Raw genomic sequence first — 26762 nt, 5'->3', positions numbered from 1 at the left:
TGAAGCTCTTCATCATTATGGGAACCTGCTTTATACGCTTCCGTAATCAAATTTGGTATTCCAGCGGGAAATTCGCACGCGCATGTTGACTTACAAATAAAATACGTCGAAGATCGCTTGGCACAGGCTAAAATGCATTCCAAATTCTGAGGTGAATGATGAATTCTTTGAGTTTTGGTCGTAGCTTCGTTCGAAGCAACGTGTTTTTAATTAAATGGTAACGGAATATAGAGCTGTTACGTCGCAAATGCAAGTACTCCTCTTTTTTTTCGTGGAACTGATTCTTTTCTTTGGCATTTGGAGTTCGCAAATCCAAACCGTTTGTGTTCGTATATTCCGCGGTTTGTGGGGGACACGTACTTTATGTTTTCATAAATGGTAACATATTTTAGCAATGTTGAACGTAAACTGTTGATGTGTGATGGCATAGGCCTACGTTAATTACCTGATATTATGTTCCATTAAATGTAAGCTTGGTTATGGAGGTATCACAGCCTAGGCTACTTTGTTTTGGTTGGGAGCTATTCACCCAATCGTCGTTTTAGTTAGGTTGGCCTAGGCCTATACTACAACAGGGTAGCCTAAATGATTTCATCTACTTCTATCACTAACTTAGATTATGCTAGAATGAGGAAGGCTAAGACTAACGTTAGGCTCAAGTTTTGCTTGTTGCTTGCCAAGGTCCCGAGTCAAGACCATTACGCCTAGGCTTACCTAATTTACAAAAGGAATTACCCAAAATGTTGTCATGCATTACAATTTACAGTTGTTAATGTTAGTTAGTTTTACTTGTAGCCTTTAAAATGATTCAGGTATACCTAGCTTAATGTGTTAAATGCTTAATAAAAGTGCTGCAAAGTAGAATTTAGTGTTTGTATCAATTATAGCTATAAGTTACTAGATGTTTTGTGAAAGCTATGTAGGACCTAGGCCTAGATTGCACTGCATTTAAGATGTAAACAACGGCAACTAACATTGCACTCATTGCAACTAGGGTAAATGCACCTATATTACGCCGCCAAAGCATAATCATTCATGCCACATTACCACTGAAATATCTTCTCTAAGCTTTTCCATCACATGGTATGGTTTTTTAACATCAGTGTTCAGAGTTGGTAGTCTATAATAATTCTTTTCAAACTCACTTTTTTCACAATAAAACGTATGTCCCAGGTAGGCGGTGTGTGATTGTAATTTAGGCCGCTTGATTAACTTATATCAATTAACATATCATATATCTCCTGAACAGAAACTTAAATATCGTAAAATGGCATTCATAATTTATTGAATTTCAAAAGTTAGTTCTAACCACTACCCTAGTTGTGTTGTTTTAGTAACTTTTCTATACAGTTGCCTTTCTGCAGCAAAGCAACTGCAATATCCATGAACTCCATACTTACATGATCGGCCAAAATTAGATACATTGCATAATTCTGTGGCCAATATCTGGTCTCCATCATAATGTTAACAGATTACCATATACAGTACCACAGTGTTAGATGGTTTACAAAAAAAAAATCTACCATCTGCAAACATTCTGTAGAAGTTTCCAATTGGTTTGGCACCAATTATGCAAAATAAATTTGTTGAAAATAAAAAATGTGTCAATTGCTCAATATCTAAGAATGGCAAATTTGGCAGATGGGCTGACTAATGTACAAGTTTGAGACACAATAAATGCTCTTCACTAAAACAAATATGTTAGTGGTTTTTAACTACCGGGAAGAAGAAAGTTGCAAAAATCACATACCAAAGTCACCTGATCATATCCTCAAGCTGAACACTTTCTGTGTGCCATACAATGTGTAGATGGCCTAGAATTGGTCGAGGCCTAAATTACGTGCATTTACCCTACTGTACATATGCTGATTTATCACAAACTATGCAAGTTTAGGTAACAGGCAAAGTTACTGCACACTACCAAGCACCATCCAACTGTGAGCTTGATGGAAAAGGTGATGGAATCATGGAAAGCAGTAGTTATAGACTAGTGTCACTTATAACAAGTGTTTGTTTGACAACATTGCAAAACCTGACAAGTCACTTCTAGGCTAATTCTAGGCCTAGGCTACTCAGAGATTGCTAGTCAAAATAACAGTGACACATCCTCCTATTCTCACCAAATGAATGTTAGTTATTACAGCAATTTATTTCAACTTTGGTATCCAGGAGTTACAAAAATGGGTTATAAGATACCTGCTTTGTTCTTTACATAACAAATAAAACAAGGTCTAGAATGGTATTTCTACATTCATTACTTTGGAACCAAACATATACAGTAGCAGCAGAGCTGATACTTATGTACATAATACACAAAAAGAAACTGGTTCTTGAAGATTTGTACCTAGTTTTGCTAAGTACATTACCAAAACTAATTCATTCCTAATGTAAATGAGTACTTCATCTTACAGGTTAATTGACAAAGCTTGCTGGTATGTCATTCAGAGTTTGAAAAGATGGCAAGAAAGAAAGCAGCTTTGAATGACCAGGTAAGTGCTCTTATTTGTTGAGTGTTGTGCAAAGCAGCAGTCATAGTAGTGCAAGTTCAGTTGCTGTGTACAACTGAAAAGAGCAGGGATTATCCAGTGTAGGTCAACGTTTGTTTGAATTTTTAAGACCTTTAGAGCTAGGCACATAATAAGCATAAGTGCAGTGTTTTGTTGCTGATTTTCAATGCCCTGGTCAATTTACAGAATAATCAATAGCCGATCTTTTGAAACCTTGACATATAAAGTTGGATTTAATGCCTTCTATGAGACCATAAATTTGATTTCTCTAGCTAAAGTCTGTTTACATTAATATAGCCTCACCATTGAAGTGACTTATGTACACCAGACTACTGTATGTCCTCCAGTGCAGTTCACAGTAGATGTAGTGTCACATAGGGTAACCAGTCATTGTGCCTTAAAGCTAACTTGTGGCATTTTGAAATTGTCTTCAATTTCTTTCAGAGAGTTAAACCTAAGCAGCCCTCTATCATGAATTTCTTCACAAAGGCAGAGGTGAGTTATTGTCATTAAGTGCTTTTACAGAATGACAGAGCCTTTTGCTTGAATTATATTTATGATGATCTGCATTTACAATTGTTCTTTCACGTTCTTAATCAGTGACTTATCATTCTTTGTAGAAAAATTATTGCTAAGAAAGCTTTTTAGGTTAATTTTAGTTCAGCAATATCAATATTTGTGTATATAACATAATGCACTCTCTTTCAGAAGCAACAATCAAAATTGTTCACCACCCATGTCACCAGACCACGTGCCATTTCAGGTGTGTAAATTATCTTTCAATATTAAAGTAATTATCTAGTTAGAAGTAAGTGAACTATTGTACCTGTACTTTAAATGCAATTTTGATTACATGCATTGCAACTTCTCTACCAGTACTTCACTGTAAACACTGATTCATTACAACTAGATGGACTTTTTGGATTCTCATGACATACATACATTATCAGTAGAAGGGCAGACAGACAGACAGTTTATAAGATCTGTCATTATTTAATGTATTGTTCATAAAATTAATTTCCCTACACTGTACAAGTGTACATCATAGAAAGAGTATTTTTCTTCCCATAGGACCTTCATCTTCTGCAACTAGTGCTTGTAAGATTAAAGGATATTCATCCTCACTCCATCAAGAGAACAGACAACTGACAGCAGAGCTCCCAGAATCATTGTTTGTTCCTAAGAAGCTAACCAGCACCCCTGGTCCAGTAGATATCAGGACATCACCAGTAACAGACCTGGGTATGTGCTATATTCATTACAGCCTTCTGTGATGAGATTTGCACGCAAAGGATTGCATCACATAGAGTATAACTGTTCAGCTTATGTTACTATACCATGGTTTTCCCTTGAAAATGTAAACAAAGAGGTTATTGAAGTTTGGAGAGATTATTAGGACCTTTTCTCTCAATTTATTATGTATTTGACTGCATGGTTATAAATTTCTGGACTACAAAAAATATGAAAATATGGATCCTTCATCTACTTCACGAAGTCTGTTATTTGTAATGCAAACAACACTTTAGCATACATTATTTACTGACTTGTGGAATCTATGTAGATCTACTACATCACCAAACTATATCTCATTCATTGCCAAACTTTCGACGACTAAGGATCAATACTAAGATTCAAGCCAGTCTGTATGAATTGGTACCCAATCCTTTTAATGAGAGTGGTGTACAACAGTATGGCACGGCATATCCTACCTATTGTTTTACTTCCTATTGACATGTACTATTGTAAACATGGCAGAAGCTGGTGTAATTCAGAGTAAATTCTAGTGTTGAAATCTTGATGTAGCATTGCTATTAGATACATTAATCTTCAAAAGGTTTAACAAACGATTTTCAGTAAATACAGAATCAATCAGTAAGCAGAAATCACCTGTTGTTCTTGGCGTCAAGCAGTCTTGTTGTAAGTTTAAAAGGAAGAGTGAGGTAGACAACAAAATGCTAAAATCGTTGCCTCATTTAAAAGTTTAGCTTAAAGGCAATGCTATTTTCATTGCTTATTTATTCAAGTGCAGTGATTTCAAGGTTGTTTATTTCTATAAAATCTGAAGTTAGCATTGTAAGCAAAAGTATCGCTCAAGTAACCATTTTGGAATCATATATTAAAATAAATTCATACATTAATGGAATTGAGTCATAATTGTATAATGTCATTAAAGTATATATATGTGGTGGACACTGTGCTGTGACCCTAAACTTGGTGTATGAGGGTCTTGTCTCATTGAATTTTGCACTTAAGAAACAAAATTATCTTGCAGGACTCTTATTCCCTGATCCCAGCATCTGTTGCTTAAACTTGGTCTACTTGGGCAAGATATTAACCCTCATCTTTGAGACATCTTTGAGAATGCTCTAGATAGTGCTGCAATGAGAGTTGAAGCACAATCTCTTGCTATGCTTCATGCAAAGAGTGCTCTGCAGACAACTGAATTAAACCACTTGTACACCACCTTCTTTCCTGATTACATTTCAGTGATACTTTTTCATTCTACAAGTTTTTCCATCTCCAATTTGTGATATATTGTCACCTTAATCTTGACATGGCCTTTTACTTAAACTCTTTTTCAGTGATTCCTGAGACCCCAGAGGGTATCTCCTTCAGTCCTTGTCAAAGTGCAATTGATCTGCACACATCAACCTCTGACGTTATTCCAGAAACACCGCCTAGTATTGTACATAAGGAATCAACAGTAAAAAACACTGTACCTTTGTTAGAACAGTACTGCTCTTCTCACTTAGGTTTGAGAGATGGCACAGTGAAAAGCAGAAAGTCAAAGCTATCTCGTAAATATGGACATTCCAAGCGAGGAACTCAAAGCTTGGATAAAATTCCTGAGAAAAGTCTGGATGAGGATGGTGCAATCAAGCCCTCCAGGATTTTCTTGAAGAAGCAAAGTTTGAATAAGCCTTCTTCGATGGGTTCGAAGAGGCCTCCTGACCGAGGTGCTTCTCCATTTGCTAAACGTTCTCAAGTTAACATATATGATAAATCACTCTCTTCTTCAGCGAGGAAACATCTATTTACTGAAGTTCCTCAGGATTCATTGGACATCAAACTTGAAAAAACCTTTGTAACATCCGGAAAAAATACCATATTGTCCAACACAATTGATTGTGTAGACCTTGGTAAGGTTATAGAAACAGAAAGCAATGAAAATGAAGATATTCTGACTAGAAGAAACAAGAGAAATTGTAAGAGCACACAAAGTGGGCATTTGTTTGAAGAGAGAATAGCACTCTCAGACAACACAAATAAGGACACCCTCAGAGAAAACACCTGCAGCACTGAAAACAGTTCTTCGTTGGATGTCAGTGTGGAGTGGGACTATATAAACGAATCCCTTCTTGCAGCTCTAGATGAAGATAACTTAGAAGAGCAGCTTGTGGTGAACCAACAGGTATGTCATGACCAGGGAAGACAATCAGCTATTTAGTTTCATCCTCTTGCAGTCTTGTACTTTAGGTTTAGGTATTTCGTGTGTTTATCCACTTGTTTGTCGTCAAAACTGTTTGTTCTGGTTTGCTTATGGATGGAAATGAATTTACTTAGAAGTTTTCCAATTTAATACTTATAACTTCAAAATATTTTATTTGTTGTATTTATATTAGTAATGTTAAATTTCAGAAGGTTGATGAAGTTTGTTATCAAAGTAATTTCCCCTTTCCTTCCACATAACTGACATAACCTTTGTAGGCAGTGCAGTGTGTATACCAAATTGATTGCAAGATTTTCACATTTTTAAGAATGTTTTCTTTACCTCAGAGTAGTAAGGCAAGTACTGCACAAAGTCAGTTTCAGAGAAGACAAGATAACCTGGTTCCTCGTCTAGCTCATCTGTCTCCTTTTAAGAAGGTTGAGGAACAAGAATCTGCCCAATTACCTGCCAGCCTGGTCAGGTATATGGTCAAGTTCACACAAATCAAAGAAAATGGGTAAGTGACTATTATTGTTGAACTTGGTTAAACAAATATTACTTTATTGTATACACTTGTTTTATTTGTAAAAGACCCGATATTGTTTCTTTATTTCACTAAGCATACACACTAACATTTAAGATAGCTGTCCCGATGTGTCCTTTAAGTTGTGATGACAGTTTCAAAATGCTCTTTCTTGTTTTCAATTGTCTTATAAATCTTCAGTGGGGCAGGAGGTTAACAAGCCATTAATGTGTTTGGTAACAATCCTTCCTAACTGTATGGAATTTAATGAGTCGTTCTTAATATTGCTTCACAGTGATCAGGTACTTTACTTAAAGAATCTGGCCTCTGGATCCTCTCATACTTGCTTTGTGTCTGGTGTGTGGTAAGTTGTGTTTCCTACATTAAATTTCTCTAGCCTGTTATAAATATTTGGCTTACAACTGTCTTTCATGTGTCTTACTTTCCAAGAAAAAAACATACAACACTGGTAGCCCCAGTAACTGAGGAGAGGGGGGGGGGCAAGCAAACACTTTGGGGGAGGAAAATTTTGAAACTGGAAGCTCAAGAGTTTTTAAATATTCCTTATTCTCTGGTATCAAGTAAAAGCACAAGATAAATGTGAGAGATTGAAAATTAAATTTCTACAGGGATCAATTTATCCGGTATCACATAGCAAACTGGGCAAATTGCTGTACGAGTGCAAAGCTGTATAGCAGTCTTACACAGGAAACAGTATTTCACAATGGATTGTTCAGAACCTTCAAAACTGTATTACAAAATTCAAATACTAAATTATTCCTTGTTCTGTGGAAGTTTTATCAAAGCCCTGGTGGGGATCTATGGGGAAAAATGGTTTTGAGATATTTGTTATTCTCTAGTTGTGAAAATGCCCCCCCCCCCCCACCCACCCATGGCACCACCAATGAGCACAGTAACAACAGACAACCTTGTTTAAGAATTAGGATTGATTGTATTAGAGTTACATTCTGAGGTGAAATATCAGTTAATTGCTTTCTTTATCTTTTTTCTTTTGACAAAAAGGGAAACTTGATAGACTTTATACACAGAACATTGCTAATGGAACTAAGTAAATCTGGTGAGAAGTAGAATATGTCTATTCAAATGTTAATGTTTTCAACTTTTCATTGACATCATGTCACTGTCTATTTATTCTTCCACCAAGGAACCAGATAATGTACTCTGAAGGTGACTTGCTGGCCGTCCATGGGAAGTGGAGTGAATCCAAAGAATGTCACATTAATCAGGATGAAGGTTTTATTATTTATAAACCAGACTTTTTGGTGACTGGCACTGCTGTGGCAGGAAGTATTCGATGCATGAGAAGGTAAACATTACTGATGGCTGGCAGTGGTTCAATTAAGAACCACTGGATAGTGGTATATCTTAGAGCAGTAAGATGCAGGGAAATGGAGCACATGGCTCAACTAATGTTATCAATGTTAAGCCAAATACAATTATTTTCACCTCTCTTGTGTTATTGCCACTCCGGTATGACTTGACAGTTGTGTCTCTTTGTAGATACTTAGAAACATTGGTAACATAAGTTAAAAGGAACTGACAAGTCACTTGATGTTACTCATCAACAACAGATCTGACATAGTATTTCTTGTTATACTTAGCTTGAAGAGTAATCATTGCCAATGTTGTGTGTAAGCTGATCGTTTAATAATAGGAAAGTTTAATCGAAAAATAATCAATAATCATCAAACAAAAAATTTGACATGGGATTCAATATTAATATTTCATAACCTTATAATCCTTTTTCTTATATTGTTCTGTTCCTTATTTTTAGGTCTGTTTTTGATCAATTCTTCAAGGTAGGTGACTCTTATCATCTCATTTAATTCACTTTTCCATGCTTAAAAACTTTATTGTACATCTTGAAATCTTGCACCAGAGAAAGATGAAGTGCTCTCATGTCTGGCTATTCACATTTTTCTTCCTCCCTCCATCAGCTTGTTAAAATGTGGATATTCTTCCCAGTTTGTCACCTGCAGAAACTGTTTATGTAATAACAAGTAATTTAATTTTTTATGTTGAAGGAACAGGCTTTGTGTTTGGTAATTGCATCTTAGGAGTCTAATGTCAATACCACTTAAACTCCTTTCCTTCCATTTAATCATACCACTGCTCATCCTAATTTATACAAAAACTTAACAAATGAATTGTTTATCTTTCAGGGCATTGATAAAGGAAACAAAGCTATGATTCTAGGTACCTTGGTTCACGAAGTCTTTGATAAGGTGTGTATAATACAACATTGATTTGAAGATGTATTATTCAACTGTAATGTCTCTCCTACATTTTTACAACATTTCATGTGTACAGATCTGATAAGGAATGAATTTCTCCAGTAGCCACAGCAAATTGAATTCATTTTTTAATTGTAGATGAGAGACTCTGTTATAGAACAGATTTATGAAAGGTTTTGTCTGACTGTAGTCATAGCTACAGCTGCAAACAGTTTGACTTAACAGTTTGTGCAGCATTGTCAATGTATCAAACTGATGCCCTATCAGCAAGTTACTTTCTTCAGTCTACAAGAAAACTTGTGCAACATGTGTTTTGAGTCGTTGTGATTTTATTATTTTGTATAGCATTTAACAGAAAAGACCTTAATGGCATAATCAATGGCTTGTGTAGATTAGTTTGTTTTATAGAATCGTTTATTGCAAAATCAGTGTCATTTATCAGTTTAGACAATTAGATGTTATGTCAAAATGAAAGATGTGTAAGATGACACTCTGTTACACAGGATATCCACAAAATTGGACATGCAACATTTGTATTTCAGTCCTTTATAGTGTACTAGTTCCTATAGTGGTGCATCTGTTCCATGATACTGTAGAGACTTCTCTGTAAACAGTGCAGCACCACAGCCTGCTCAGATTATGTTTGCATTTAATCCCTCTGTCATTACTGTTTCAGTGTATTATGTTGCATCTATACTATCATATTGCTACATAGTTACATAGTAAGTGTATAAAATGTTGTAAAAGGAAGTTTATAGTTTTCATATATGAAATGGTGAGTTCAGGGGTCATGCAAAAGATCTAAATTTTGGAAGGTATAACATGCTGTATAACATCAACATGACCTGCTCTCACCGAGACGATGCTCAATGATGCTGACACAAGTAGTCGGAGGTTTTAACCCATTTATTTGCACACGTGGCTCAACAGGACCACACGTGCAAATAAACGGGTTAAAACCTCCGACTACTTGTGTCAGCATCATTAAGCGTCGTCTCGGTGACACCTGCTCTTGCATAGACTCTGATAAATATATATAATCTTATGTCTTATGTCTTCCTGTTCACATTAATGTAATAACGACAAGCTTTCCTCATCATTTTCTTAATTCTTCATGAAAGGATCATGAGCAGTTAGTGATATACAATATATTATGGTTACACATGTTACAATGTTAAATTCAGAGGGATGTACCAGCTCACTGTTTATTGCCAGATTCATAAATAATAAGACTTTGCTGATCTAGAAGCTATTTAATAAGAAGGTGTCTTTATTCTTTGCCCCTTAATTCTCAAATTACTTTAAACCTTTTGGGATGGAATGACATCATAATTTTACTGTCGTAAACAGATGACAAAAGATGAGTTATCTCTTATTGATGAGAGTATTCTAGAATATGCACTACCCTGAATGTAAGAATATACAATTGACAGGCAAAGTACGGCACATGTTACTGGACATGGACAGTAGGATTTTAGCTTCGATAAAGCTTTGTCTAAAAACAGTTCTTTGCCCATTGTTTAATGGATGGCATTTGATGGGAGCTAGTAACATCAGATGAGTTTCTTTTTTAAACTTCTGATATGTTTTATGCCATTAATTGGTCTTTTGTATCATCTTTAGTGTTGATTGTCCACAAACGTATCAGAAGTATTTTTGCCAGTTGGTCTTCAGGTTACATATCAATTCCTTACTTTACATTGTTGCTTTCAAAGGCTTTGTGGAAACAGAAATTTGAAGATGCCTACCTGAAGAAATTTGTTGCTGATTCTTTGCAGAACCCATCAATTAGAAATAAGATGTAAGTAGCTCAATGGAGTGTAGGTATTGTTAAATTTTTTGCAATGTACACAGTAGTAAGGAATTGGCATGTTAGTAGTGTCCTGCCAGTCAACCATTCTCTGATGCAATCTCTTTTAAAGCAGGTAAAAAGCAACAACTGTCACTAACACATGTTTCTAGTCCCTCATGGAAGCTTCTTAAACATAACCATGCATTATATTATAAAGTGGTTTGTCAACATGAAACCAGCCCATTGCACTACATATACTGAACTAACTGTAAGCTTCTACTATTGATATATCTCCATACATCTTGAGGATTTAAATGGCTCCAACTAATTGTATACCAATTATTTGTTTGTATCAGTTTCAGTTTATTTTCTTGATTTCCACTTTGAGATAGTATGAGAAATGCCATTTAACCTAGCTGTTTTTCTTTAACCAAGGGTAATTTATTGTGTGAGATCTCCTGGAGTCCGCATTTAAGCAACTTTGAACTTGTATGTCTCATACAAAAGCACTCCAATTCTATTACATAAATGGTGTGTCTTACTTATCCAGGGTGAGCTGTAGAGACCTTTACCATGAAGGGTTCTCCAAACTATATACATATTATATGCTAACTTGTGATCATTACTGGCAACAGTCCTACCCCCAAATTCAATCATCCTTAAATCAATCATATTTGTAAATTTAAATCTTCCTAGCTCTCCATAAGTCATATAATTTGGGGTACTTTCTTAACTTTTAGGATCTGTTAACAAAAATAAAGGTGAAATGCTTCCTTATGTTATAGTCTTTGAAGCCCCAAATTTTACAACCATATAACAGCACTGGGCAATGGCATAACAATTTGATCAAATAATTGAAAACAACAAATCCAAGGGCAAATCTATGACTTGGAAAGAAAACTGTAAACGTCTTTTGGCCAAATGAGCTCTTTTACATTTAGCCTTGGTAAATTTATTGTTGTAATTACAAGTTACCCCTAATAAAGTGTAATCATCTACGACATCAACTACTTTACCTGCAAATTAAAAAAAATAAAAAGTTTACAACTTTAGTGTGTACTCTGTAGATGTTATGACCAAAGTGCATTGCCAAATTTAAGTTTCTGTTATCGTTACTTTTCTCTGTATATGATTGGTTCCTTAAAGATGTTGTTGATTTTCTCAGGTATTCAATGCAACTCAAAGAGTCTGAACTGATGAAAGACATCGAAGAATATTTTAAGCCTCTTCAACTGTTTGCAAAACGATATCTGAGAGAATGCCCTGTTCCTCAGGGATCTGTGGACATGAAGTGGTAAGTCTTCTTGTAATCTGTTGTGAGAATACCTCTACCCTGCTGCTTGTACTTAGATTATATACATGTTTTGCTATGACTTGTCCCCTCTGATTTTACAATGTTTTATTTTTGTTGTTCATTGTCATATAATTTGTTTCCACATTTCTATTTGGTAAGGCCAGGGATGAAGACATCAGTGAAGTGTCTGGTCTCCATTCCTAAAGTTTGTGACATCGAAGATAATATGTGGTCTCCTAGATGGGGATTGAAGGGTAAAGTAGATGTGACCACACAAGTCAAGGTAAGTAGAGATAAAATATCTCATGAATCTTGAATAATGTACCTGTGTAACAATTAGTTAAATTCTAACGAGTGCTGTCAAGTTGCTATAAATATCACTCTTTCATTGGAGGATGTGGTGTTATTCTTCCCCTTTCTATTCTAATGTCTTGTATGATTTGTAATGATAACAATGTGTAATAGTTACAGTCTATGTAGCAGCCTCTTTTTTATTTGACTGGATTATAGTGGATATCACTTAAAAGGAAATTTGAAACTGTAAAAGAATTTTTGGGTATAGTTGATTAAAATAACAGCTACATAACTTGTAGCTTCTCCTGTATAAAAAGCAATTAGTTATTTTATGCTGGGTTGTGAGAGGTGGGATCGGGTTATAAACACAAGTCCATATGATAAGCTGCTAGATCCCTTTAATGCTTTTGAAACCTTTGGTTTTCTATGCTTGTCAATATGTATTACTTTTTTATTTTTATTTTATATTTCCCTAGATTCACAGAAAAGACCAAGTCATGAAGAAAGATAAGTTTGTTCTTCCTCTTGAGCTAAAGACTGGCAAACAAACCAATTCTATTGAACACCGCAGTCAGGTGAGTAGATTGTTTTCTATTTTGTGTTTCCACAAACACAAATTTCCTTTTCCAATTGGTGAGATTTTTTCAGTTTCTTGATTTCTATATTAGTATGTCAGTTGTTATATGATGCTCTTTGGATATTTGGGGAATATTCTAATTTCATCCTGATTGAGTATTGTACTCTCCTTATTGTTCTCTATTCTAAGGTATGCTTCCATCCCCTCTGTGTTACCTCTTTCTCACAGCTTTGACCACATTGTTCCCTTTCTTCAGTGCTGCTACTATATGTTTCCTATTGTTTCAGGTAATGCTATACAGTCTTATGATGAAGGACCTGGATTCCCAGACACCTCCTCTAGGACTACTGCTCTATCTGAAAACTGGTGCTCTTCTATCAGTGATGTCCAGTCATATGGATCAGAGAGGTAACTTTATGTGCAGTGGGAGGTACCATCATATCTAGCTTATTAAAACAATCTAAAAATAACATCAAGATGATTGGAAATGCTATCCATAATGTGTGCCATGTATACATTGAATTAATGTATCTCTGTCCCAGCTTTGTTGAACTGGTTAGAATTGTTAATCAGTAGCCTGTAACTGTTATCATACAAACAAGAATGAAGTTGACTCTAATTGATAAAATATTCAGAGAGCTTCTAATTATATCTCTCACATGACTGAGAATGAAATGTAATTTTCTTGACATTTCCTTTGAACCTGGTATAATGTCATCAACATTTACGTTGTCAGAGTAAAGACTATTGAGTTTTTTTCCATAATGTATAGAACTTATACACCTGAGGAATCAGCTGGCATTTAATGTTTCTAAGAGTGCTAAGAAAGATCTGAGGAACGATACATTCCAACCACCTGAGCTCCCTCCTCCCATTGAAGATGACTTTACTTGTGGCAGATGTTGTCATGCAACAACCTGTGCAATAATGAACAAGTAAGTACTATTCAAATCTGTCCAAAAGCATGTATTGTATGATTGCAAGAAGGCAAGTATACCAGTCAGGAAGTGAACTGAAATTAGCTTGCGATCTAGTTTGAGTAAGTGTCAAATCATTTTCAATTGTTTTACCAAGTTTGCATACTGCTGTGTAGCCAGTCAGGGAATTAACCTCTAGCCTCCTAGATGCCAGGTTTCATTTCTTCAATAACTACTGCAGCCACTAACCCATATCACACACTCTATACTAGGGAATGAACCACCAATATGTAGAATCCAATAGATTATGTGAAGGAAATGTTTAGGTAGAAACAAATTGCCGTATCTTTCATTGAGCATTCCAAGCTATCAATTTTTTTTTTATTTTTTTTTTTTATTGCTTCATCATATTTGTAATTCAGCTTGGATAACATTAATGGGGTGGCCTTGTCTACTAATTCTTTTTGCTTCTTTCTACTTCATAGGATAAATTCATGATAATTGTAAATTCAGCTTGGATAACATAAATGGAGTGGCCTTGTCGACTAAGTCTTTTTGCTTCTTGTACTTCATAGGATAAATCCAGCTCCGCTATCTGATGCTGCTTTGCAAGGATTTAATGAACAAATCCACCATCTTAAGGACTCCCATCTACAGTACTTTGTACATTGGTACACTCTCTGTATTCTGGAACATGAAGAGATAAGGAAAAGAAACTCAACTAAAGATGTTTGGAACAAGAGTGCAAAAGAAAGGTAACAATGCTCTCTATCTTCATTTGTAGATTCAACAATTGCTGCCACTGCTAATGTTTTCATTCACCTTTGTGGATGACATGTTGAAAACCTAAACATTAAAGCACTATAGTACATCATATGGTTATCCATTACACATTTTCATGCAACTATTATTGTATCCCTTGCAGAGAAAAAGGAGGATGTTGCCATAGTGATCTCATCGTCCAACGTTGCAAGGCAGAAGATTCCGGAGTTTTTCAAGTCACATTTAAGCACAGAGAAAGGTATCAGTCAGAGAACATATTTATTTAATAGTTTTATGGATCTTGTTGGTAAATCCATCGCTGTTTGTTGTTGCCATGGTAAACTATATACTTTGTGTTGTTGGTTATTATATCATCATACAAGTTATCCCTTCTTTTAAACTGTTTAGAGGCATGCACCAGGTGACTGCTTAAAGGTTAGAGTCATTTAGCTGTTAATTACTAATATGGTATAATTAAAGCAGAAGCCATGATACAAGCAGGTTAGACAGGTCCATTGGTTGCAAGTTGGCCATTTGATTCAGTGACAAATGTTTTTTTTTTCTCTTCAGTGTCTCACCATTTAGGTTTGAGGTTGGGGATTGGTTGATTGCCAGTGATGAGAATACAGGACAAATAGCTCAGTTGATCGGGACAGTCACATCCATTAGCTCTGAGAGTTTGACCCTATCAACAGACAGGTTGGTGGATTTATATGCTAATGTTCACATTCTCTTTACTCTCTTATTACAAGTCATTGAAAGCTCATATTTGATGCAAACTTACAATTTGATGATTGTATGACATGAATTCACACAGCTTGTTCACTGGAAGGGCAATGATATTGTTTGTACATATATCACAAGAAAGTTGGGGAAGAGATGTGACAGCTCAGCAGAAGTAATGTTCAGTTGTGACAGGGTTGACAGAAATGAGCAAAGCCTATATGGACGGAGGGAATTTACTATCCTGTCCACATGAGGAAGTAGCATAGTTTGGGTCAACCTTTCACAACTGAGCATTATATTCTCCCTTCAGATGCAGATGTGTAGGAAATAATGAGTGGAGGCCAATATCCTTTTGGAATCTCCACCAGGGGGCGAGAGACACCAGTCATTGGGTGCCTTGATGTACAATACTTCCCCCCCCCCCCTCCCATGAGAAATAGATAAGGAAAGCTCGGGTGTGAGAACTGTTGAAAGTTGTCTCTGTGTTTAACTCTTTACACTTTCAGCCAAAGCAAATATTAACTGCGATATGCAGAAAAAAAAACTGTAATAAAAGAATTGATATGACTCTGTTGACTAGGTTGGAATCTATTTATGTGCTACAAGGGCTTTAGATAAGTGGTGACTGATATCACATGACATTTCTCCTTCTGTTTGCAGTCCATTACCAACATACCCTAGCAACCGCTCTATCTATACCCTAGATAAGAATGAGTCCTATGATAACATGTCCAGCAGCTTTATAAATCTAGCTTTTCTCATGTCATCGACTGCTCATAGGTGAGTAAAAACAAGCTGTTCTTTGGGAGCCTTAATCTACTAGTGGTCTAAGCTCTCCAATTTGATAAAAGAAAATAGTGCTTTTGAATAATTTTTTTATCGATCACTGCTTTCATACCAATGTCATGGTCAAGTGGATAAAAGGATGAGATGTCTACCATCTGGGGATCACTTGGACACAGTTACTTCAAATAAAAGCAATTCAGAGTTTTGTTATTTGAAAATTGTTTTTGGGTGGTAAAGATCCAAATGTGTTAAACATGGTTAACAGGTTGGCCTCGAATCAGTATATATGACTTTTGTTTGCATTGTATTACAAATTTACAGTTGAACTACCTGCTTGAACATATCTCTTCAACTTGCAAAGATACCCTTACCATTCTAATCCTTCATTAGGACTAGTGTTAGAATGAGCAATTCTTGTTCTTTGTTTTTTCAAACCCATAAGATACAGGGTTTGAATACTGAACACAAAAATGAAGCGATCTCTTGTCAAAAGAGGTGTAAATAAATCTGAGATTCTTCATTTCTTCATGACATAATTGTTGAATTAATGAACGTGGAAAGGTGATTGAAGTGAATGTCGACTGAGCTGATTTCAAGTTATACTGTATACATTGATGTGAATACTAATAGAGTTCCAGTACCAGGTAGGTCTTTATCTTATTACTTAACTACAGTATATACTAATACAAATCAAACATATCAACTGGTTTGCTTTTTTCTCACTAAGATCAAGACTCAGAGATGTCATCATTGATTTGTGTTCCCCTAGCAACGTCTCTCCTCGTGATATAGATTCCTTATCAAATGAAGGTTAGTAAAGCCTGAGTTTGTCTTTTCTTTTCATTTTGTCAGTCGGCTGGATGTATCTTGTAGTTTCTTAATTTAAGTGTTTATTCACACAGCAAACAGAGAGACAAACAGAAAAACTTGACCACTGTGAATTTATGCAAACAATTTTATTCTAAAAATAACAACACATATGTAATCATAATGCCAACAATTCACGTTTTTGTTTTGTTTAACAGTTATATTTTTTTGGGTGAGCTCACATTGAATACAATGTATGGAAACTGCATGTCTTGTCTATGCTTTTCTCCTTGACATGACCTGGATTTAATTACAATTGCGACCATATTCATATTATTTACACAGTCTCTGGTTTTCATATCGTAATGGTCATGTGGTGTGATACTGTGTAACATCAATCATTCACTCACATTATTGATAGCTACCTGATTAGCTGATATAAATGTATGTTGTAATTCATTGTGTTTCCAGCAAAAGCAATTTTAGCAACAATGAATGAAGACCAACACTCTGCCATCATGAAGGTACTACACAATGAAGATTATACTCTGATAATGGGAATGCCTGGCACAGGTAAGGATGGATGCAGATTATTACAAATTATTATTTATAATTTGAGCAATTGTCCCTGTGATTATAAAACTAGTTGGTTTGGTCTAAGCTAGAAAATTGTAAAAACAGGATGAAAGCAGTTAAATTCAGCAAAGTAATTCTTGTTTCAGCTGTTCACTTGGGTAGAGTAAAGTTTTGACAGTTTCAAATGGTGCAGTGAGTCACTTTGACTACAAATAGAAGATCCTACAAGAAGGTATTTATTCCACCTTTATCTGGTTTATAACTCATAGGATCCTATCCTATGCATTATAACACAGCAATATCTGCCAGACATGGAATGATTACTACCAGAGTGTACAAACATGTCTATGGTTTGTTGGCTTTTAACATCATTCAGTTGCAACATATTAATTTTACATGTTAACAAAGATTTCCCTTTCTACCATTTGTTAATTATTCCATGTCAAATTAGACTTCGATATCCAATTTTTCTAGAATGCAATTTAATTTCAGAAATGATTTCATATAATTGTTTACATATTTTACTGTCTATTTTCTTTCCTTGTTTTCCTTCCTTTCAGGGAAGACATCAACAGTAGTAGCTTTGGTTCGGATTCTAGTTCTGGAAGGCAAATCTGTTCTCTTAACTAGTTACACTCACTCAGCTGTTGATAATATCCTTCTAAAACTCAAAGAGGTAAACCTTCAATATGATTCAACGGCTAATCTGTAATTGTCAGTTTATTTGACCAAGGAATTCCCTTCTAAGATAACTTCAGGTTATTCTCCTGAATATTATCACTTTATATTGTCTGAGAATAACTACAACACTCAATAATAATGCTGAAACATTATAGCAACTTATTGGTTTAAAAAACTTTTTTCCATGTCTTCCATTTCAAGAGCTTCTTTTCAACTCTTAAAGATAACCATGCAAAAGAAGCTACAGATAAATTACTACTAGTTGCATTTGTGATAACATGAGGTTCTATGCAAGCTTTCCACAACACCCATGTAGTAATCAATTTTTTGTCCTGTCAATGTGGTATAACCATTGTAGTGTTTAGAGCTATCTATTTAAATGCAGTAATTAGTGTTTGTTCTCTTGTAGGCTAACATCTCCTTCCTTCGTCTTGGATCTACTTACCGGATTCACCATCAACTTCATCAGTATTCCGAAAGCACAGTTCTCAGAGGATGTGGAGTAGATGATGTTGCTAATTTAATTGAAACCACAGTCAGTATCTAGTTTCATGTCTTCGACACTTATGTTCCTTTGTTGGAAGTTTTATGCAATATTTGGTTCTTTTGGCTGTATTGTTCTTCTAATGTTGTTGCCTTGCAACCTTAAAGGTAAAGATTGTTGAGAGTTGATTCAATATTCTTGAATTCAGATTTAATGAAAATTTATGTCTAAGTAAGTTATGTTCAAAAATATTCTGCAAAAGGGGAAAAAGCATTTTTTCATGATTGATTGACATTTTTTGGCATATTTCTGGTAATAGTCCACTGCCTCTTTATTCATTTGCACATTTGCTTCATCAAGGAATTTCTAACTGACCAAATTGTTTTGAATGGTACTATCTTTCAACTATTTTTTATCATCTTTACAACACAGCCAGTAATTGCTGCTACCAGTCTTGGTGTAAAGTCACCTTTACTGAGCCATAAATGGTTTGATTACTGTATCATCGATGAAGCATCCCAGATCAGTCAGCCTGTCTGCCTTGCCCCTCTCTTTAAGACATCTAAATTTGTGTTGGTTGGAGACCATAAGCAGTTACCCCCTCTGGTTCAGAGTACCACTGCAAGGTATAGTCAAAATCTGATGCTGCTAATTTTATATATTTGACGTAGATAATTTATTATTCATATCTTGATCATTTGCTTCAGCAATTGAGGTGCTTTTAACTCATTTCTTGCAATACTCTCAACCAAAGTGTTTTCCATATTTAAGGTAGTATTGGTTCTATGGAGCAGCCTTAATTATGCAGTAAGCAAACCTTACATTTAATAACCATAACTACTTATGATTAAGTAATTATTTTACTGTCATTTTTGTAGCCTGGGTTATATTGTCCTTTATCTCTGATTTGATAGAGTTGCTGGTATGGATGAGAGTCTGTTTCAACGATTAGCCTCTGGTTGCCCTAGTTCTGTTAGTCAACTGAGATTTCAGTATCGGATGCATCCAACAATCATGGATCTTAGCAATGCTTTCACTTATGCAGGAGCCCTTCACTGTGGCAATCAACAAGTACAGAGTCACTTACTAGATCTTCCACACTATACACCCAATGTAGGTTCTTTTTGTTCAAGCACTCAGTTTGATTAGTAATACTAAAACCTTTATTTTAACATGTTGAAAGAGAAGAAAGTTCATCACCTATGTACAAAAAAATTCTTGTATAAGAATGTAAAGGTTTCAAGTTATTTAAATACAACCCACCAACTCCTTGTTTATATCTTATTACTAGCTGTACACTGATTGGCTAGGGAAGTCATTTGCATCAGTTTGAATTAATGGCTTGTTGCAATGGTAAAACAGTTGCTGATAAAATATGTTAGATATCAATGTACAATAGAAACCAGGCTTGGTTACCTATAGATGTGGATTTGAATTGAATTATTGGTTAATTAGATTAGGTCAGCTCATCACTTGATTTAGTCACAATCTTGTCCACCACTGATGTCTTGTATGTGCAATGAACAGGTGACTTCAGTGCCTTTCATTCATTCTGAAAGCAGTCAAATATACAGAGACTCTATGAACTTTAATTTCTTTTGCCACGGATGGTAAGCTTAGTTCTGGGAAAAAGGAGGTCTCTTGATTTTATAAAACATAATTCTATAGATTGTATAATCACAAGTTTTACAAATCCATGGAAAGTTTATAAAAAAAAAGTATCCTGTACAAGGTAGTTTACAGTATTTAGAACATGTACTACAAATGGAGGAAGCATGTCAATCAGTCTGTCTGTGTGTAGTTGATTGATTTATCAACACCCATGTCGTTAATTTGAAAGGATCTCCCTCCTAAATGTTCAATTAGAATCAATTTTGATCAACACATTAGTGGAAGAAGAACAGTATTTCTAGGAACTTTTGGCACTTAACATTCAGTCATCTGTTAAAACAATAGATTATTAAATAAATATTCTACGATTCATAGCGACTTCAGCCATATACTTATATCATACTCTGATTGTAACTGACCTTTCCACAGCTCCATACATATTAATCTAGTACCAGCTAGTAAACATTAATCATCTGTTGTATGCCTCTCCATTTTAAATATGATCACAAGTATCCATTGTTTCTCTATAAAGGTACCTTTGACCGCCTGGCTTCAGCTTGCTCTTTTACCTGAGACTGTAGTAAGATTCTTTAGCACAGAACAGGTAGGGTTTGTAACATTAAGTTTTGTACCTTATAATGTTATATCAAAGTGTTTCTCAACCTTAACTAAGTATTTACAAAGAAAACTTATCATCAAACATTGGTTCCACTTTTCTTTTCCTGGTACTGATATTCTGTGAATGTTAAAACTGTTTAATAGTTATATATACAACAAATATCTTGACACAACTGTAAAGCCCTGCAGCAAATTTGAAGAAGGAAACTTAAAATTGTCATGATTTGTTTTTAGCAGTTAAGATGAGTGTTGTAATGATTTGTTAGAGTGAATTGTTAGAACACTGACTGCTATCTTCAACCTGTTTGTTCTGTGCATTCCTTTCTATATACAGCTGCATAATGAAGAAACTGAGCGGGGAGTGAATCATGTAGAAGCAAACCATGTAAAGGCAACCGTAGAACATCTCATTCGGGTGAGTGTTGTAGCAATGAATCAAATCAGCTTAAACTTGGAACAAGAACTGTAAAAATAGCAGCAATTGATAGAAATGATGCAGCTTTCATGTTACTGTTCTTCTTTTTTTCTAGAAGTAAGGGTGACCATATCCACCATTACCCATTAGGACTGTTTTATCTGACATATTCAGAGTGCTATATTAAAGCCTTTGTTTGAGTAATCATTCTCATTTATTTTTCTTGCTTGTTGCAGTGTGGTTGCAATCCAGGGGAGATTGGTATCATATCACCATATAGGAAGCAATGTCATCTGCTGCAGTCAATGGGAATGTCTAAAGATGTGGAAGTTAATACCATAGACAAGTACCAGGGAAGGGATAAGAATGTTATCATTGTTTCATTCACTCTTCAACAACAGCAGGTACAGCTCAACATATTTTGACGGTTGAACTTTTTATTATGAAACTGCTTATTTCTTCCATTTAAGTTAAATAGACTCTACAGAATTAGTTGTTTTATCTTAGATCATCATAGTACATATGCTGATCTGATTAACAGGTCTAAGGGAAAGAGCTTTTTAATGTGTTCTAAATCTCCAAACACTTGGACAGAAGACACTTGACCCTTGTTGCCATAACACAAACCTCCTTTAGCTTGCACTGTCTCCATAATGTTGATGTCAAACCCATCGGTGTTCACATAAACCAAATGCTCAAAAAATCTTTTGAGCCGGCACAAATTTATGAGGCTGGGGTAGACTTTGATTAGTTTTGGCTTATTGTTTTATGTTTTTGTCATATTTATTTAATATGTAAAACTCAGGAATAATCACTTGAAGGAAGGTGAAGAAGTCTCTCTCCACATTTCCCTTCCATTCTCTTTCTCTTTCACTAATTATTCCCTAAATATAATCTAGCTCGGGTAATTCCCTTAATTCTAATCAGTCTTACTTCTCTATACTCTGCTGATAATCACACAGTACTACATATATATCAAAGGATTCAACATATATTTGGTTCAACAATCTGAACTTTATTGTTCTGCATTCTTCAGTGGCTATGAACTCTTTGTTGTATACAATGTTTTAAGAAAGTCAATGTGTGATGGCACACAATGTCATAATGTTGCAATGTTTTTGCATTGGAATATTGGGAGGTTTACATTCAAAAATGTAAGTTCTCTCAACTTGTACAAAGCAATGATTTTACCCTCTGTATCTATGAGTCACTTTTCCAACTCAAATGACACACCTACATGAATCTATTTCTGTTTGTTCATGTTAGTGCTGTTAAATGGACTATTAGAACAATGTACCAAAAACATTCTTAATGTGGACTCCAAGGTTAAATCATCTTTCAACAATTTGCATATAATCTATTGTATGTAAGATTGCTATTTCCCATATCAAGGTACCATGGAAACAGCTTGTTGTTGCATTTGGCTGGTATAACATTCCATTCCTTTCTTGTTTCTCCACAGGGAAAGACCATTCTGGAAGATGCCAGGAGAATAAATGTGGCATTAACAAGAGCAAAGAAAAAATTGATCATGTTTGGTAATGGATCAGTGTTATGCCTGACTGCCTGCATGTCTAAATTAATGGGTATCTTAGAACAGAAAGGATTTATATCAATAATATCAGGCATGGACAAGATATGATTTATGCTGGTATCAAGTTTACTGGTAGCAGTAATGTTTTTTGATGGATTGCTGTATTATAACACAGACAAGTATCATTGAAACAGAGAGCACAAATGGAATGTTTATGGTTGAGTGGATCAAATTAATATTCAATTGATGGAAGCTGAAATCTAGATAGAAATGTATCTGAGATAAATGAAAAGTTACATTTCTTTTGAGTTTCACAGAATAAGAACAACAATAAAACTCCTTTATAGATATTGTCTGTTTCTGTATTCTGCTGTTACCCTTAAAATGTGGTTTACTTTTGAGTTTCAGAGAATAAGAACTATAATAAAACTCATTGATAGATATTGTCTGTTTCTGTATTCTGCTGTTTCCCTTAAAATGTGGTTTACTTTTGAGTTTCACAGAATAAGAACAACAATAAAACTCCTTTATAGATATTGTCTGTTTCTGTATTCTGCTGTTACCCTTAAAATGTGGTTTACTTTTGAGTTTCAGAGAATAAGAACTATAATAAAACTCATTGATAGATATTGTCTGTTTCTGTATTCTGCTGTTTCCCTTAAAATGTGGTTTACTTATGAGTTTCACAGAATAGGAACTATAATAAAACTCATTGATAGATATTGTCTGTTTCTCTATTCTGCTGTTACCCTTAAAATGTGGTTTACTTTTGAGTTTCAGAGAATAAGAACTATAATAAAACTCATTGATAGATATTGTCTGTTTCGGTATTCTGCTGTTTCCCTTAAAATGTGGTTTACTTTTGAGTTTCACAGAATAAGAACAACAATAAAACTAATTGTAGATATTGTCTGTTTCTGTATTCTGCTGTTTCCCTTAAAATGTGGTTTACTTTTAAGTTTCAGAGAATAAGAACTATAATAAAACTCATTAATAGATATTGTCTGTTTCTATATTCTGCTGTTTGCCTTAAAATGTGGTTTACTTTTGAGTTTCAGAGAATAAGAACTATAATAAAACTCATTGATAGATTATTGTCTGTTTCTATATTCTGCTGTTTCCCTTAAAATGTGGTTTACTTTTTTGGTCATCTTATCTTCTAGTTGTTGCTGTGTTATCTTAATGCCTTCCTTTGTCTACAAAAATGCGGTCACTTTCAGAATTGAAGAAAGCCCTGTAATGAAGAGCCAGTGAACTGTATGTTACTAGTTTGGTAGAAGTCTTGCTGATCAGGGAAACTAATATGAATTATCAGTTTGTCAGTTCTTGTTTATTGGTTTAAGAGTAGTATTAAATCAGTCAATATCATTCAATGAGCAATATATATTAGGATGTCTGGAGTTGTAAGGGTTAATTAAGCAACCAGACGTGTCTCTCATCAAAATTCCAGAACAGTGGTCATATTGACGACATGACTTCACGACATGACGACATGACTTCACGACATGACGACATGACTCCACCTTGACGACATGACTTTAATTCTTCTTATCAAACTTCATATCATGATATACTTGCGTGTTGTAAACAAATGTTAATTGTTTAAGCTGGAATGAGGCTGCTGATATATTTCTATGTCTAGAATTTAATGAATAGAAAAACTCATACCAACCACTGTAACTACAGCTGGAATTTAGCAGTTAATAGAAAAACTCATACCACTGTTTAACTACAGCTGTAGTTTAGCAATTATACCTAGTTTCTTGCTATCAACCTTCCCTTGCTAAGTTATGAGACTTAGTTCTGTTTCAAAGAATTTTTTGCATTATCTTCCTGTTTAATATCTGTTACAAAAAACATCTCCACAACACAGATTTAATTTATTTAAGGTAAATGACAGAGTTTCTCTTTCTTTCTTTATTGCTGATGAATATGATGAATACTTAATTTACAGGGAAGAAAGAGTTTTTTAACCCTGTGATGTATGTTCAAGTATGTTAAACACAAAGTGTAAGGTATACAGTGGGTTGACTACATCCCTGTGTGGTCTCTTCTCTGAGTGGAAGGTTAGATTACTTGGGCTGGTGGGTCATAACTTAGTTTATATTTGGCTTGTCTGTAACTCTTCTTAGCTTTCTCTGCTTAACTAGTGTAATTTGGTACTTTTAATGCAATAGATGTTTGGTCTTTGATACTCTCAAACGACATTGGAATACTTTATTGTAAGCTGGCAACAATGGGATGTTTAGAAGTTCTGGTTGCATTACAAACCATTTCAACTCAGGCATGGTGGTAATTATGTGTCCTGTTTAATGTGTGGATTATAAATGCACCAAACTCTGACTATTTGCAGGAGTATTATCCCAAAAGTGGAGATCTTACAAGAGCATGTCACAACATGAAATTACAAGTATCGCTGCATGAAAAATTGACTTTGTTTTGAAGAATTCATTTTGATTCCTTTAAAAGTAAACAGTTTGCCCCCAAACATTATCATGCTGTTACATGCTGGAGATTCCTTCCTGGACCTTGAGATCCTCCTAAATATGTACAAACTCTGTGAGGGTGAATAAAACAATGAATGCTTCAGTAAGAGAATAAGCTGTGAGACTAGCAGTAAACTGTATCTTAAACTTCTAATATAAGTCAACATTATTAGGTTTGATTAATGAACATAGTATCTCCATACAATGAGTAATAATGTAAGATAATCATCATTCCTTGCTGTTGATAAGGAACACACATGCACAATAGTTGAACTTTAGAAAGTGAAGTACAGAAAGTATAACATTGTGTAGGCTTGTTTTATTTCTTCATTAAGACAATATAATCATTGAAACAAACAAAATTGCTTGGAGTGTTGTGTTACTTGCATGATGTTATCCTGAGAAGTTGAGTAATTCTGATATTAGAGTACTATGTAATAAAATCTCTAGCATGTTAGAGTACTATGTAATAAAATCTCTAGCATATTAGAGTACTATCTAATCAAATCTAGCATATTTGAGTACTATCTAATCAAATCTCTAGCATATTTGAGTACTATGTAATCAATTCTCTAGTATATTAGAGTACTATGTAATCAAATCTCTAGCATATTTGAGTACTATGTAATCAAATCTCTAGCATATTTGAGTACTATGTAATCAAATCTCTAGCATATTTGAGTACTATGTAATCAAATCTCTAGCATATTTGAGTACTATCTAATCAAATCTCTCGCATATTAGAGTACTATGTAATAAAATCTCTAGTATATTAGAGTACTATGTAATAAATCTAGCATATTAGAGTACTATGTAATCAAATCTCTAGCATATTTTAGTACTATCTAATCAATTCTCTAGCATATTAGAGTACTATCTAATCAAATCTCTAGCATATTTGAGTACTATCTAATCAAATCTCTAGCATATTTGAGTACTATGTAATCAAATCTCTAGCATATTTGAGTACTATCTAATCAAATCTCTCACATATTAGAGTACTATGTAATAAAATCTCTAGCATGTTAGAGTACTATGTAATCAAATCTCTAGCATATTAGAGTACTATCTAATCAAATCTCTAGCATATTTGAGAACTATGTAATCAATTCTCTAGCATATTAGAGTACTATGTAATCAAATCTCTAGCATATTAGAGTACTATGTAATCAAATCTCTAGCATATTAGAGTACTATGTAATCAATTCTCTAGCATATTTTGGGGCAGCACTGCTGACCTTCACTGTCCATGGAGGTAGAGTCGTGACGGCAAATTAATGCCAACAAAAGAGAAAGACAGAATCCTCCCATATTTGTGCTATAATGATTGCTGCTTGAATAGACGTATTATCTTCTCAGTAGATGTTTTCTGCTTGTCACTCGCCCACAATGACGCTGTAAGATTGAAATTACAACGGCATAAAACAGTTCAAGCATTTGAAATATCTGTTGGGCCAAGAAGTTCACTTGGAAATAGTATCTTTGTTAGAATACCAGTGTCCTATGCGAGGGGGAGGGTATCAGTCTTGTGAAAATGGTTCTGTTAGCCCAGGAAGAAATGGACCACTACTACGTGTGAACCCTACTCTCCCACCCCCCCCCCCCCAACCCTCCTCTTTCCACCTCACACAAAGTATTTATTAGCATAACATTGCATTTAGAGCTACTTACTATGGACCTAATTTAT

At 34.8% G+C, this 26762-nt stretch overlaps 1 protein-coding gene across 3 annotated transcripts; it reads left to right on the top strand.

Annotated features, from left to right (window-relative positions):
- Positions 1-25: 25 nt before the first annotated feature.
- Positions 26-26061, top strand: LOC139964776 (DNA replication ATP-dependent helicase/nuclease DNA2-like). 3 transcript variants are annotated; one of them, XM_071966731.1, is made up of 31 exons: positions 26-151; positions 2412-2489; positions 2952-3002; positions 3216-3270; positions 3579-3749; positions 5090-5919; positions 6285-6454; positions 6756-6824; positions 7626-7787; positions 8256-8280; positions 8644-8706; positions 10431-10516; positions 11673-11801; positions 11961-12084; positions 12572-12670; positions 12960-13080; positions 13445-13607; positions 14165-14344; positions 14515-14610; positions 14922-15050; positions 15738-15857; positions 16591-16673; positions 17142-17243; positions 17807-17922; positions 18337-18462; positions 18844-19037; positions 19326-19524; positions 20555-20626; positions 20975-21055; positions 21292-21459; positions 22518-26061. In XM_071966731.1, the coding sequence occupies exons 2-31, from the start codon at positions 2457-2459 to the stop codon at positions 22695-22697; spliced, it is 4197 nt and encodes a 1398-aa protein (XP_071822832.1). In that variant the 5' UTR covers positions 26-151; positions 2412-2456; the 3' UTR covers positions 22698-26061. The 3 variants fall into 3 exon arrangements, with proteins under 3 accessions (XP_071822832.1, XP_071822834.1, XP_071822833.1); XM_071966733.1 differs by having other exon boundaries at positions 109-249; XM_071966732.1 differs by lacking the exon at positions 26-151 and adding an exon at positions 305-378.
- Positions 26062-26762: the final 701 nt, after the last annotated feature.

The sequence above is a fragment of the Apostichopus japonicus genome, chromosome 23 (genome assembly GCF_037975245.1).
Source record: "Apostichopus japonicus isolate 1M-3 chromosome 23, ASM3797524v1, whole genome shotgun sequence".
Classification (NCBI taxonomy): Eukaryota; Metazoa; Echinodermata; class Holothuroidea; order Aspidochirotida; family Stichopodidae; genus Apostichopus; species Apostichopus japonicus.
The sequence above is the reverse complement of the archived record's forward strand: the minus strand, read 5'-3'. Positions and strand labels throughout refer to the sequence as shown.

What these genes read in the sequence shown, in the direction of transcription:
- LOC139964776 (XM_071966731.1), top strand. Translation starts at nt 2,457, where the DNA reads ATGGCAAGAAAGAAAGCAGCTTTGAATGACCAG. An exon ending in ACCTGTGCAATAATGAACAA is followed by an intron (nt 13,608 to 14,164) that starts GTAAGTACTATT and finishes TGTACTTCATAG; the next exon opens with GATAAATCCAGCTCCGCTAT. An exon ending in CCGTAGAACATCTCATTCGG is followed by an intron (nt 21,056 to 21,291) that starts GTGAGTGTTGTA and finishes TGCTTGTTGCAG; the next exon opens with TGTGGTTGCAATCCAGGGGA.